The sequence below is a fragment of the Seriola dumerili genome, unplaced genomic scaffold (genome assembly GCF_002260705.1).
Source record: "Seriola dumerili isolate Sdu_G_001 unplaced genomic scaffold, Sdu_1.0 BDQW01000409.1, whole genome shotgun sequence".
In the NCBI taxonomy this organism is placed as follows: Eukaryota; Metazoa; Chordata; class Actinopteri; order Carangiformes; family Carangidae; genus Seriola; species Seriola dumerili.
Genome location: NW_019174664.1, coordinates 2,278,701 through 2,294,484, shown reverse-complemented (window position 1 = coordinate 2,294,484; position 15,784 = coordinate 2,278,701). Strand labels below are relative to the sequence as shown.

At 39.3% G+C, this 15,784-nt stretch overlaps 1 protein-coding gene across 2 annotated transcripts in view; it reads right to left on the bottom strand.

The window, feature by feature from the left end:
- Positions 1-13,342, bottom strand: part of LOC111233574 (polyhomeotic-like protein 2) — a 34,764-nt gene extending 21,422 nt beyond the window's left edge. Inside the window, exons 1-3 of one of the 2 annotated variants that reach the window (XM_022761424.1) lie at positions 13,223-13,342; positions 2,063-2,393; positions 36-197 (exon numbers count right to left, since the gene is read on the bottom strand). In XM_022761424.1, the coding sequence (XP_022617145.1) occupies positions 36-197; positions 2,063-2,335 (435 nt within the window). In that variant the 5' untranslated portion in view covers positions 2,336-2,393; positions 13,223-13,342. Of the gene's footprint in view, positions 1-35; positions 198-2,062; positions 2,394-3,986; positions 4,059-13,222 lie in introns of those variants that run through there. The other variant, XM_022761423.1, reaches the window with a different exon arrangement.
- Between the last annotated feature and the right edge of the window lie 2,442 nt (positions 13,343-15,784).

Here is a 15,784-nt window from a genome sequence, read left to right as displayed (position 1 = left end):
CAATAAGAATGATTCTTTCATGACTGTTTGCTGACCTGCTGTACAGCAGCCAGGCTCTGGAGCTGAGCAGTGCTGAGGCTGTGCTGCTGCTGGAGGGCTGCGGTTTGCAACATCAGATGCTGCTGCTGAGCAGCATACATCTGCTGCAGGTACTGTGCTGCTGTGTTAGGCTGTCTGTGTAGTGCCTGCTGGAACACCTGAATATGAAGACAGTCATAAACAAAGATGATCAGAGATTGAGTTACATTGATAGACAACAACAGATGTGACCCAAATCCTGGATGAAATATCAACACAGCTGTCCACAACAAAAGCTCTGTGCCTCTAGTGTGTGTGTGTGTGTGTGTGTGTGTGTGTGTGTGTGTGTGTGTGTGTGTGTGTGTGTGTGTGTGTGTGTGACCTGCCCCTCTGCATTCCCCAATCACACACCTGCTGCCAATCATTCTGCCTGAAATCATTACATTACATTTGCAGTCTTCAAAATGTGCAACAGTATCATAGTATCTGCCTGTGGCACCAACCTCAAGATGATAAGTGCACTTACAGTTAAATTAATAAAGAGGACTACTCAAAACAAGGCAAGTAATGCTAGCATTAGCAGCTTATTCACGGTCTGAGATAAACGATACTCCGTCAGCAGTTTAGTGAAAACTTCATCTTTAGGGTTAGGTTCTGGTGTATTACTACCTATGTTTCTTTCTTGATGTGGAAGATAACATAATTTTATGGGATATTTCTGATGTGGGAAAAAGAAAAGATTTTTAATTTTTCTATCAATTTTATTTAGAGCTGAAACAATTAGAAAAATAAACCAATCGACACAAAATTAACCTGCAACTACAAAGTCCATTTTCAAGCAAAAGAAATAACAAACATTTACTGCTTTTAGTTGTCTCACATCATAAACTGAAAATGTTTGGGTTTGAACTATTGGTTGGATAAAAGAAATTTGAATATGTCACAATGAGCTTGAAAACATCACCCTGGGAATTAATGATGGACATTTGTCATTATTTTCTGATGGTTTATAGATAAATGATTAGTTGATCAATTAGTTGATGAATTGACAATGAAATTCAGTCATTAGTTGCAGTCATAATTTCATTGTCAGAAAAGTAACAATAACAAATCACAGTTCAATCAAATTGTGTTAAATCAGAATGTGTCATATCATCAATTTATTCAATAGTAGATCAGAGGATTAGTCTATGTTTCAAAATGTCTAAAAATTGTGATCACTGCAAGTACAGACATAAATAAGCCCAGTCCCTCAAATCACTGTGAACAAGTCTCAATGATTCTTTGATGTAATTATAACAAAGCTAAACCTCTGCCATTGAGAATAACTCTCCTCACCCTTCACCTCTCAACGTGCCCCCTGCCTGGTTGCCAAGCAACCAGAAAGGATGTTGACCTGTGGTCCATGGTGTCAGTGGACCGTCCAGACCCAAACCTCTTGGAATGAGGGTAAAATTAGCGGAGATGCGACACAGACATACATTCAGCTCTCACTGACCATAAATGACCAGCAGTCTGTTAAGCTCAGAGGGCATTTTAACAATAGTGTTTGCCTTATAACTACCAGCAGGGTGGATACAAGAAAAGGAGTGCTGAATGTAACAAAAAACCCCTCTATAAAAGCACCGGCACTAAAAGTTGAGTGGACCTTATTCAGGGAGGGTAAGCCTGTGTAGAGGCTTATCTCAGGGTCAAAAGGTCTAGAGCACTAAAGGATTGAGAGAATTCCTTCCTTCAACTTGGACAGATCCTGTGAAATGTCCATTTATTTAAGTTTCCTTCATCAGTTCATTGATCAGAAATAAAAATACCCTCTTATTTCTACCACTTGATCCAATTATTAGACGAATCAAACACAATTTCAGGAGTACATCAGAAGCCTGTATGTGGATTTATGCACACCAACAGAGGGCAGCAGAGCAGAGGAAAGTATGCTACTTTATGTGTATTTGTCTGTGCATTTGTCTGAGTGTCCACACATTACACACATTATCACAACTTAATATCAAGCTGTTAACAATTTCATTAAAGCCAAGAAACTCACCTGCACTGTTTGTCGGTCAGGTATCCCACTGTAAACAGATATTTGAGGGACTGCCTGCCTTCCTGTTGTAGTACTACTACTGGAACTACTGCTAGTGTTATTACTGCTGCTGCTACTACAATTACTACTGCTAGTGGAAGTGGTAGAAGTAGTAGCAGTAGTGTTAGAAGTACTACTACTGCTGGCAGCTGTGGTGCTGGAGGAGCTGGTGGTGAGGGTGGTGGTCCCGGTGCTGCTGGCCGTGGAGGCAGGGGCCCCCGGCTCACTCTCCATGGTGCCCTCTGCTCTTCTCACCTTTGACCCCCGGCTCTTCTGAATGGCTCTCCTGTGCCTGGAAGACCAAAAAAAACAGAGAAAAGTGAAAAAGGGCACACTATTTACCTTCTTTATATCCAAACCCCAAACTCTGCATCAGTCAAAAAACACATCTGACAACAACCAACTCTAAAATTCCCCTGTGCATGCAGAAAATGTGACACCACCAACACATAAAATGTAAGGGAAGTAATAAATTTATCTGATATGAAAAATCATGTGAGCAGTGAAAATTAGTTCATGCATGGCTAAAGATGAAGTATAGTAAAGTTTTCTATAACCAAAGGCACTACCAAACTTTATTCAAACTATGTTGTAAGCAAGATTAAAATCATCAATCAGCAGCAGATGAAGCAATAAAGACAATAATCAGTATCAATAATCTCAAGATTTTTTTCATTAACATAGCTGACTGTACATTTAACATTTAACTGTCATTGTACAGCACATGGTTTAAGGACTGACTAAAAATAATACATTTTAACACAGTGAACAAAAAAAACATCTGCTAAAGCATCCTATATAAACTGGATCCATTTCAAGAGATCCGTCTGACAAACCAAACAAAACATTTGTCTCTGCACCCACTTTCATACAAACACAGGAACGCACAAAGCAGTATGGTTTTATTATCATTTGATTACCATGTATTCAATCATTTAATAAACTGGGTCAAACTAAAATTACATGAATTCAGTAAAAAAAAAATCCTGACACATAGATGAATATACTGTCTACCAGCAGTGTTTCCAATACATTGATTTATTTGTTGCAGCCACAAATAGAATCTAATTCTGTGGGAATCACTACACCAGGAAAGTCTACCTGCCTTGCTACAATACTCACACCTCTCTTATTCCCAAAATATGCCATCTGACCACAGATGGCAACAAAGCTGTAAACACTACAGCAAGGTAAAGAGCTGCATTACACAAATCTGCAATCGAACCCAAGCATCAACTGGGAAATTAAGGATTCCTCTGAAGTCTGCTCATTTTAAAAGGCACAAATTCATAACAGAAACACTACATACAAATTTAGAAGCCTGTTCAAATAAACTGCCCTTGTAGTATTCCAAGATTACACACACAAACTCTGAAACACTGTACAATGCATCTGACTTCATTCTCCAAAAACAAAAAGTGAGGCCAGGCAGAGCAAAGCTGGTTAGAGAAGCACACAAAAATGCAATTTTAGAAGCTAATGAAAGCCAGTGAATTTAGCAGGAAAGGAAGGGTAGCTGGCTAACATTCATAGCCACGCTGGATGGCATCCTAAACACTGGAGCATTTCACCTAAACAAGACTCGTACATTTGATAAAAACTAATTGGGAAGGCAACAGAGGTTGTTCTAGATATGACGGAAAACTAAATCAAAACAGCCCAAACCATGAGCCAAACACGTCATCAACTTTAATGAGTATAGGCCTAATTATTGCTCAAATTCCTTTGATTAGAGTCCAGTCTACTTTTTCTTTTACAGCAATTGGTCTATAAAAAAGTACTGTGTCAAAACAACATTTATATGACATACACCATCTCAGAGTTCCACATCCATTTGTTATTGTCAATCATAACGAAAAAAGAACACATGATTTAGGCCCCTTACATAAAAGCCTTTTTAAGGGTTGGTCCCCTGGTGCTCTGCTATCCATTAGCACAGGAGGAATGGGTCCAGAGCTCTCCAAGCAGATGACATGGAGGATAGCATAGTGTGAGGGGTGAGAAGATGCAAAGACGATGGGAGGAGAGATAGTATCCTTCCTTGGTGGAGGCAAAAAAGCATAGATTAAGTTGTTAAAAGGATATGAAGAAAATTCAGAAGCCTATGATGAAGCTGAGCTCTGATAGAAAAAGAGAAGAATAAGACCTCAAGAATTTGAGATGCTGGTGGTGTAGAGAAGAGGGTGTGAGAGTGTGTGTGGAGGAGGATTCAAACAGCATGACAGCTGATGTAACAGAGCTGAAAAGAAAGGCCAAAACAGGGAGGTTGGAATTTCTAGCCTTGAGGACAGAGGTGTACACATTAAGTTATTGAGGAATGGGGGGTTGGGGTGGGGGAGTAGGATGGGAAAGAGTATGTGAGGTGCAAAGGTTGGGTGAGCATGTTGAGGCTTTCAAATGGGCTGGAGTAAGGCAAGGGTGTAATGGAAGTAATTAAATAAGGAGCAAGGCTGCTGCCATACCGCAATTCTTAAGCTATTTCCTCCTCCTCATCATTATTCTTTTGAGTGGATTAGGGGCCAAAGCACAGCTCTATAGCCCACTTATGCTACAAAGCAGACTTGGAAACAAACTGCAATCTTACTAAACCATATGCTATTCCTTAAAATGGCAAAAGCAGAACAGCCCTAAATAGCTCTAAAATGTTTGAGTAAACAAATCAGTCACTGAATGAGAAAAGGCTGGAATTTGAGTTTGCAGCACTGCCTGTGCTCTAAATGAAACTTAAGACGATTCATAATAATGAAAGAAAATACTTATATTAGGCAATTAGTGTACATGTCAATATAACAATTTAAAAAAAAAACCTTTGCAAAAGCATGCAAAGCAGGACAAACCCTAAGAGCATTATATGGAATCAGACAAATTATAACTAAACGTGAATAACAACCCCAGCCAGAAGTGAAAACAAATGGAGACAAAAAGATTTAACAAAAATACAAAAACTAATATAAACTCTAAAATTTCCCAACACAAAGGGACCATGAATTTATATTCAACAGTGGCTGCCGTGAATTCAAAATTTCACATATTTGCATCCGTGAAAAAGCTGAAATCCGGTCAGGCAGAGTGGGCTCATGGTTGTAAACAAAGCACCACTGCTGCCAAAGCCTGCCTGCCTGTATGCAGTCATTAGCCTACATCCCAGAGTCTGCTTCCCATCGCCTCCTCATGTATAGACGGGAGGGAATCCCCTCTGGTAATGATGCCTTCAGCCCCTGTCTTTCTGAGAGGAGTCACCCATCCATCAGTAAAGAGGGTACGATGGAGACCCCCCACCCCTCCAGTCCTTAACACTACATCCACGACAACAATCAAGCTTTGAGTTGATTTCAGGACAAATCTGGTACCCATGAGAAGTGGTAAAGCCAGTGTGTTTGACTGCATATCAAAGCAGCGCCAGCAGCCTGTAATACATTGCAAAGAGCCGGTCAACACCATAACAACACTATTTCAGCTCTTTGCAGCCTTCAGAGGATACAGTGATCTACTCATGCTAGCATTACAAGACTGGAAGAACTGACTGTCAGATTTGTGTCTAGAGTATTTGCATAGCCTGCAGGAAGATGAGAGCTGTTAAGAGGCTGTCAGACAGACTGGCTGTCTCTTCAGAGCTTAGATCACAGTAAGGAAGTGCAGGAGCCTCCATCAGTGTCCATCCTTTAGTCCAGATATAGGAAAACTCTGATGACCCACATTAAAAATACCACAAGAATACATTTGTCAGCTACACAAATCGATTGATGTGAGATAATGGCTTTAACAGCCAGGAGATCCAAAGAGAAATGCATGTGTATGTGTGTGTGTGTGTGTGTGTGGAGGGTGCTGCTGAGACAAAGCCCCCTAACCCTGGTTTCTCCTACCTTCTCCGGCCCCCCCAACGCGATGCAGGGGTATGATGCCCCATCCCCCGGGAGCGTGCTGTCCTCCTGCAGGATGTTGCTCTTCTTTGTCTGCCTAACTGTGTGGCTGGCTGGTTGGCTAACTGAGTGAATGAGTGAGCGTGTGTGAGTGCGTTTCTGTGGTGTATCTAAACCCCCAGCCCCTCTTGTCTACCCCCAACACACAGCGAGCTCGTCGTCCCAGCATCAACATCCCACTCCACCAACCAGGCCACGGCCTGCCTCCTGATTATGTGGTATCCTAGCGACAGCCAACGGGGTGCCTATGGATTCCCCGTGCAGAGCAGCACACTGATTGGACAACAGGATCCTCTCTAATGAAGATGATGGTAATGATTTTACTCTGTCTCTCCCCTCCCCCTCTTCTGCTGCCTGAATGCTGATTTTTTTTTTTAGGATACATAGACCCGCCAACATAAGGTAGACTGTAATTATCACCTAAATTATTTTATTGAAAAGCCGCAAATCTAAGGTAATGAGGTATTTTATTAAAATGACAGCTCAGGGATAGCATAGTCTTTATTTTGATTAGTCTTGGTCTGGGCAGCTGAAAATTCAAGGTCTCATTTCTTTTTCAATGCCACAAATTTAAAGACTGCAGCTTTTAAACCATTTATACAAAGCACCATTTCCATAAATAACGTGCAGCTCTGAGTGGGCCAATTTTGTATCATAACATTCAGCTAAGGACAGGAGTAGTGACTTTTGGCCAGACTGAACATCTAACCCATTATCTTACTAGCAGGACAGTAATCAGCATCAATTTTGTGACATGACTGACACTGAGGCTAGAGAGTAAAAAAATGAAAATTGTGATCCACCAAGATGGCCATTACCCAGTAACTCCCTGCTATATAAGGTAATGGTGGACTAAATCTTTAACAAAATATAACCTAAAGCTGCAACTAGCAAATAGCACCATTAAATCCCTTATGATACAAATCAGAGCCTGTGAGGGACATGCCAGCCAAATCACAACAGGAAAGTGACAAACCACCTATTTACTGCAGTTATGGAAATGAAATGCAAAACAAAAGAAGTGGGAGATTGCAAACCCCTCATAAAAGTGAAATGGGATAGCTTTGCAGTTGAATTCAAACCTCTCTTTAATGACAACAGAATTCATTTATGTGGAATAGGGTAGATAAAACCAGAGGATAATTGCATACTTATGGCTTGCCCCACCACATTAACACGCCACCCAACTGCCTGGCCGTATGAAATGTAGCCATTTGAGTCATTTGCTGGTGCAATCTGGTATTGATTGGGGCCAACCATGCGTGAACCTCATTGATTATCATCTTCTCATTAGCATATAGATTAGCTGGCGGTGTAGCCAGACACACAAGCCTCGAGTCTCACACTTGGCTAACAGAGCTGTGCATAAGATGAGGGGGTCAAAACAAGATGGAAAGAACAGGGATGGGGTGACTCAGTTTGACATGAGCTGCTTGATGATAGACCTCAAGATCTGATGGCCAAGGACCCCAAACTGCTATGAGATACAAAAATAAAGAGAGGGGTTGCTGTGAAGTGAGGCGTAAGTGGTTGCTGTGAAGTTAAGCCCCTTAACCCAGCAAGGGGCTTTAAGACAAACAAACCCCACCTTTTTTTCAAAGGGCATTCAGCTCATTATCAATTTCAAGAACGCTGATGCCTAACAAGCTCTTCTGGGGAGCAGTGTAAAAATAAATAATCTAGGAACCATATGAGCCTTCCTATTAGATTAGTACATCAAAGACCCTGCCAGCCAATGTACTAAAAAGTTTGCTTGAAAATATATTAACTCCATACTTATTATGATTCATATGACAAGTCTGAAATGAAACAAAATGTGTCTGTGGCATAAGAGATACTAAAGAACGAATTGTGAAGAAACAGACCTTGATTCAGCCCTTATGGGGCTGAATATATTAATTGGATACTTTTGTCTGTGTGCATGTCTGTCCTCAATTATTTTTTGGTGAGGAGTGCCTATTTATGTCACACAGGGGGATGTCGCATCTGCCCGACAGACTCATCAATTTTTATGGACAGAGTGTTCAACAACTATTTTGATAACTGAATAATAATTTGTATTAAGAAAAAATGTCAAACATTCACTGGAACAAAATTAAATGTGAGAATTTTCTCATTTTTCTGTTTTATATAATTGTAAATAAAATATTTTGGGGATAAATTGTTGACCATACAAAACAAGCAAATAGACATTACCGTATAACCTGTAATATTGTGATGTGATTTTTTTGTTTCATTACATTTTATAGATGAAATGATTATCATTACTATAAAACATTATTGTCATTAAATGAGTAATTTATGTGCATGAGTTCAATTGCGCTCATTATGTTGAACTAAGCAATTCCAAATGAGGGATACAACTAATGATTATTTTCATTATGAATTAATCTGTAGATCATTTTCTCTATTAATTTCTTAGTCAAGCTGATGAAAATATTGAAAAATGTCCATCCGTGTTTCCAAGAAGCCAAGTCAAAATGACAAAAACAGAGTAAAAAAACAGGAAGTCTTCAATTTTGAGAGGTTTTTTGGCCATTTTTACATAAAATAACTTTAATATATTAATCAATTACCAAAGACTAATCATTGCACCTCTATTTCTTTTTTTATTTTTTATTAATTGATGCACTATGTCATAACCAAAGACAGACTTAAGGTAGTCAGAACAGAACATACAGACATCAAGAAAAAATAGAATTACAGTTAATGACATCCACACAATATAGTAACAGTGAAGGTATGGGAGACTACAATTCATAAAGAGCAAGATAGACATCCAGATGTTATCTTAACAGACAACACTACATGTCAATTACTTTCTTCTAATATGTAATGGGTGAGAGGGACTTGCTAGTGAATCCCTAATGTAAAAGTCCGCTTTCACATCCTGTGCTCTAAAAAAGCAGCACTTCCTCAGTGATGCTGAGGTCACCCCTGAGGCTGATGATGGTCGATGGGTCTTGTCCAAACAGAGCAAGCAGGGCAATGCCTTTGTTAGGCCATGTAAGACAGAGATACCCTCTGATCCCGAGGCAAGATTGGTTGGCTCGCCGTAATTGAGCCATCTGACTCAGACGGACCTTGCCTTCCACAGCTGAGTAGACCAGTACAAAGAGACTCTGGCTGCTTTCCAGGTTAAGTGTGCTGAGCGTGTGTGTACCATTCCAGCACATGTAGCCTCATGCTGTGAAAATACAAAACACTTTCACTTGACTCTCCAGAGAGACCTTTGGTCTTTTTCTGTTCAGCTTCATTTTGTGAGACCCTAGCCTTCTAGGTGCAAATGTTCCATGGATGCTAAAAATTGCCTGGATGGTTAACAACTCTCAAAATAAACATGGGAGAAGAAGACGGAAAAGCACAGAGACAGACTGAGTGGGGCAGGAGACTGACAGATAAAATGAAAGATTTTCCTTCTGATCTATAAATACCACAGTTAAATAGTTCTGGCAAAGCTTTCAGATTAGCAGCACACTTCAATCCAGACTGTTCTATCAAAGCAGTCTCTGAGGCATCACTCTCAGGCGTCAATTGCACCAAGAGGAAAAAAAAATAGGTCAGGTATGAGATGAGCAGCAGCACAGAGAAATGCAGTGTTTCACAGCCTTCATCAGAAACAAGCGCTTTAAATTTATATTAATGCCAGCAGTGGACCAACAAGGTATCAAAAGTTCAACAAATAAGCTTCTTGGTTATTGAGGACTAATAACTGTGAAGTAGCTCGGGCAGCTTAATTGTGATGCGCAAATATAAATTTCCTTTCTATGGCATAGATGAATGTGCATAAAAGACTTGTGATATAATGATATAATGAGTTCAAAAATTGAGTCACTCAATTTCTTAATTTCCCGCTGATCAGAAGTTTTCTTCTCCCTTGCACATATATTATTTCTCATGACAAAAATACCACATCCTGATTGTGATATCCTGATTGAAACTTTGTTTGCTGTTTAGACTGTTAAAGCACTAATATAGGTGCAAAAGTCAACCTAATCATCTACAAGCCTAATCCCTGAGGTAATCACTGGGTCAGAGTGGTCTTTGACCAGATAATGTTTTAAGATGTGTTGTTCTGGGATTATCTCAATAAATTTAAGCATGTGACATGATATCAAGTTTCACAAATATGGAATAATATGGATACTTCACCATATTAATAAGTGTATGGACCTTTGGCTAATGCATTTATTTTATATTCCAATGTAATACCAGTATGACTAGTCTCAACCAGTAGTCTCTTACTATACCATCTTACCTTACTGTACTGTTGTACTTGTGGTGATTCTGCTTGGTATAGATGCAGATGACTAGAAGAAAAATCACAGATTTATTTATACCTGTACTAACTGCGTTACAAACACCACAGTTTCCAAGACTGTATCACTTATGGTAATGAGCACTCTTTACTTCAGCTCGAGAGTAGAAAACATGTGACATTTGTTAAAGCAAAACATTTTCAAACATCTCTATTCTTGTATTTTTCCAGCAGGTGGATCTTTGAAAAGCTTCTAAATATCATGCTGACTGTCAGTGGGTGACAACAAAGGTTGTACACAGTAAAGAGCAATTCTGCTCACTTCAATCATCACAAAGGTTTTTGTCAGTGCACAGTTGGATGTTGACTTCACCCATGCAAACCTGGCTTTTATCTGTCACATTTAAACAGAAATAGACCGTCTAAAAAGACGAACACACCTGTGCACTTGTGGTTGCAAAATGAACCGTCTTCCTATGACCTGACACAGCATAATCTAGCATGATTTTCATATTAATCCTGACAATTTATCCTTTAACAATTATTTCCTGACATCATGCATGCCTTGAGACAACATGTCTGTTACTATAATGTTGATGCTAACTGTTGCTGGGACTGAAACTGGCACCTTGCACACAGCTGGTGAGTATCTTGAGAATGAAAGGACATCCTGATATGCTGATTTCACACAAGAAAAAAACAATCAGCCCAACTATTTCTGCTGAGTGAATTCTTTAAGCAGCTCTGATGCTGATCATGATTAACTCTAATAGATGGTAGTGCAAGAAGCAGGTGAATATAAAGTAGAGATAGACGAGGGAACACTGCAGCCATCCAACATGTAAATGATCATATGTCTAAACTAAGTATTAGAATTATGTGGGGATAAACAAATCAGCCTTTTCATAACACTCAGATAAATAGCACAGCACTTAATTTGAATAATAGCTTACTGCATTAGACCAGGTGTCAGCTATAACAATAGATGTGTATGTAATTGTCACTGGTAGATTGTCCCCTGTTGTCCCTAGCCATGTGATCTCAGGTTTAAAAGAGGTTACTCTATTCCATAATAACAGGATGCCATGCTTTTAAGATGATAAAGCAAGACCTGAAATTATTATATTATATATTATTATTTCTGAGACTTTCTTCACTTAGCCTGTTGTTGCTTTTTATTCTTGAAATAAGCAAATTACTGGGCATGATTTGACCCTCTTGAGTGCAGATAATACAAGGAGGAGGTGTGAAGCATAGGCAACTAGAGAGTGTGCTGCAATGCCTGTCAACTTGTTGACGTTACGACCCATGAGTACTTAGTAGTTATTACATGAGTACTCAGCACTCATGGGTCAGACCACACCCATCTTCGAACTCTGCCTTCATTTTGATGTCATCTACTCACCTGTTCAGTTTTGTGACTGTATCTTGCACAGTTGTGCTGCTATGGTGGTGACAAAGTTTGTCCACAGAGATATCAACACCTGCCAAGGCAGGGTTTCCAGTCCAGCAGCTGGACGCAGACGTTGGTTGATGAATTTCCCGCTACAGTATGTGTCTCCAGGGACACATTTTTCCATGAGGATACACAGACTCACAAGGTGAAAACAATACCTGCCCCACTGTGACAGCTGTTGTGGCAACAATTAGCTGCACCCACAGACAACATTATCTTATCTGAAGAATAGTAATATTGTTCATTAAGTACATAGAGGATTTGCCCTATAGGTTTTGACCACTCAGTTCATACAGTTTCATACAATGGGCACAAAGCACATCATTTTACATCACCTTGTAAACTGGCCTGCTGGCCCAACTGGCTTTTGCAGAATGCATTTAAAACATGCACACAATGACTTCCAAACCAAGACTATTTCAAAGTGAATAAACCACAACAGCTATTAACTGACCATTTGAATAAACTTACAATAAATACAATTCATCATAAAAAAGGACATAGGTGGAAGCTGTGGCAACTTGCACTGATCAGTTAAGTAACACCAACAAGGCCAGGCAATTAACAACAATAACAACAACTCTGGTGAGTAAGTTGTAAGCTAGTAAGTATGTGTGGATCAAATGTGCTTTTGAGTCCACTGGATTACTTTGTCATACATTTAAATAGCCTCTGATCCATTCTTGCTTAAAAATGACAAATAACAGACTATAAACATAGCTGCTGATTAAGTTTCTGTCAATGGACTATAGTATTAATCAACTAATTGTTGCAGGTTGAACCAAGAGCCAAAAGGTATTTATCATATAAGACAATGAAAAACAGATAAACACACTGTGGCTAAACACAGGCACTGAAGGGAAAGGGGGGTAGCTCTAACTGTGGTGTTATTTTTGTTATTTTGCCCACATTTGGGGTCACTGGGCGGCCATGGCCACACCATTCCAGCTCTAGTAAAACATAAGGACCAGCCACGATTATGACCCACACTTGTCAAAATATCTGGCTCCTTATTTGTGCCAGAGGTCATGACCTATACGACCAAAGTTTCTCATGAAAATACCTAGCTAACTTTAGCTAAAACTAGAAAAGCTGAATTAGATACGTTATAGCTGACCAGAAAATTTTATCTAAACGTTTTACTCACACGTTTATTTTAATTCATAGCTATATTCCCCCCACGATAGCTGGTGCTGAATTCCATTACAAGACTAGCTAATGTTGTTAGCCCCACTTGCTTACGTTTTTGTCAGTATATTCCTACTTTTTAACGATATGAGGCAGTGCGTAACAAACTTAGCCGTTAAACTAACGTCAACGTTAGCAAGCAAGCTAGAAGCGAATGCTGCTGCTTGCTGCTGTTTTGGGGCCCCGAGTAGACGTTAGCTTGTGCAAACGATTAACCTCACGCGTTCCGACAGACACGGTATGACCCCGGTGCCAGCCGTGACACCCCGTGCCAAGAAGTAAATTAGACGTCGCCTTACCGTTGGCGTAAGTCTCGTAGCCTCGCTCTTCTTTCTGGCCGTGCTCCCTCGTCGTTTTTCCTGATATTCTACACCATTTCTGGAAGGTGGCTCGCTGTTACCCGACCAGCGGCAGCAGAAGAGCGGAGAGCAGGGGCGGGCCACACCAACTCTTTTCATTTGCGTTCCAAACTGGCAATGTGACTCAATTCTGGCCAATGAGCAGAGAGTGCTATATTTTGACCCTGCCCCTTGTACTGTCAATCAAGAGTGCCCCCCCATCCCCCATGCGCCTGTCAATTGGCGACCGCTGTCCTCGTCTCCATGGTAACAGAGGGGATTTAACCCTTACTCTGTGTTCTGTTTATGGTTTTCAAAGCTCGGCTCAGGGACCTCACCTGGTTACTTAATAGTGTTAGCAGAGGACCATAACAAACTTTTAAAAGCTGGTGACCAAATTAACTAAGCACATTTACTCAAGTACTGTACTTGAGTACAATGCTACTTTTATTTTTACTTCAGTATTTTCATTTTATGCTACTTTATACTTGTACTGCTCTAAATCTCATAGGAAAGATATTGGACTTTTCACTTCACAACATTTATCTGACAGTTTTACTTACTAGTTACTTTTCAGATTTAATAGTTATGGGGAAAACTTGAAATTGAATGTAATTTCTTAAATTGAGGCTCTGAGTTTCTGCATCTTGGAATTTTTACTTCTGTTATCTTAGCCTATTACAAGATAGATGATTAAAATAATACATGATTTATTAAGATAATACATGAATTTATTTGAAGTTAAGGTAACTCAGATCTGCACAGAAATATATGTGAATAACAATATTTCTAAATAACATAAGTTGATGAGTTAAGTAACAATCTATCTGACATTTTGTCAACTTGATTATTCTGAAACTAAACGTTTAAACGTGTAGAGTACAGTATTTATGCCTTTTGTAAAGTGAACAGTAATAGACATTGCCTGATTGCATTAAAATTTTAATCAAGAGAAAATAAGCACTGTTAAATTGACAGGAAACAAAAACGTTTTTTCCAAATGCAGTCTATTTAATGTACAACCTGTTCCAAATGTAAACAGAAAGTAGCCTCACCACCAAAAAATAAGGATTGACTTGTGCTGTCACTGACAGGTCTTACAGAGCAAAACTAGACACAACTAATTCTCTTATAAACTTTTTCTATTGCTGTAAAACATATTTTTACACAGTGATTCTGCAATAAAACTAACCCACATTTTGAATTCTTGCATCTCATCAACACAAAAAAATGGTGATTTTCTATATCAAACTCAAACTCATGGAATATGTATACAACATTCTTTCTCATCAAAGAGGAGGTATGGGTGTCTTGCGCTAATCCATCAACTCCCAACATTTTTTAAACTATGCAAGACAACATTGTTCAAGCATTGAATCTGTAATGTGTATCCAGATGGAAATGACCGGCTATGGCAATAAAATGGACAGCAATGAATTGCTAATCTTTCAGTGAGTCGCTATTGTGTTGCCTGCAATATGAGGCGGGAGTGCATTCATCCGCCTGCAAATACTGAATAATTTATCAGAATATGACTTATTTGGTTGGCCCCTGAGTTAATTATCTGGTCTTTCATAGCTCCCTTGATACCTTGCTCACAGCATCAGCATGAACACAGTATCATTCCAGTAACTTGGTTAATCCCCAAGGAAACGTTATGGGCTTGCAGCCAGGCAGAGTGTGTGATATTAATGTTGTATTAGAGGCAACACTGAACTCCAACATTGCTCTGCTGGGCCAGAACACACCTTCAAACTGATGTTTACACAATATCATGGGCCAGATGTAATGGTGTGTAGATTATACATGAGAATCTTCATGGAATATTTATGTGGGCTCCCGTTCAGCTTGGTTGATCCTCCATTTCACCAAAGTCAGGGATGGGGTATTTTGTTCTCTATCACTAAACAAGTGTCCCTGCTTTTTCACACTGTGGCTCGCCGCTTTTAAACAGTACAGCATAAAATATAGTGCAAATCTGAAACAGATACACGTGACATTTTAGAGATCAAGTTACACACAAAAACACAGCTGGCTTAAAAAAATAACCCAACTTTAACCTCACCACTGAGTAACTATGGGATAGAACACACACTGGGTTTATTTGCCCCAAGTGCTGGGTTTTTAACCCAGAATGCTGGGTTGTTCATTTGACCCAATTTAGTGCAATTAACTCTATTGATGTTACATATTAATCATACACTGAGTTATTTCCTATCTCATTGCCTTGATACCATTATATCTAATATAATTATAACAACAATGCTATATTATATAACAATTATTGTTGTTTACTTTATTATTTCCTATAATCATGCAAACACTATACAGAAAGAGCCCACTTTAAATGTGCATTTAAATGTCATTTTACAAATTTTTGTGTAAGATTGTAAAATGTTTTCCAAGTTTTTATGCATGAATACAAACACACATAATATACAATACACTACACGATAGAGAAACCCCAGGTGGGGAGGTATTTCTTGGTGTAATTGATGTCGAACATGAAGAAAGCCTTGAAAC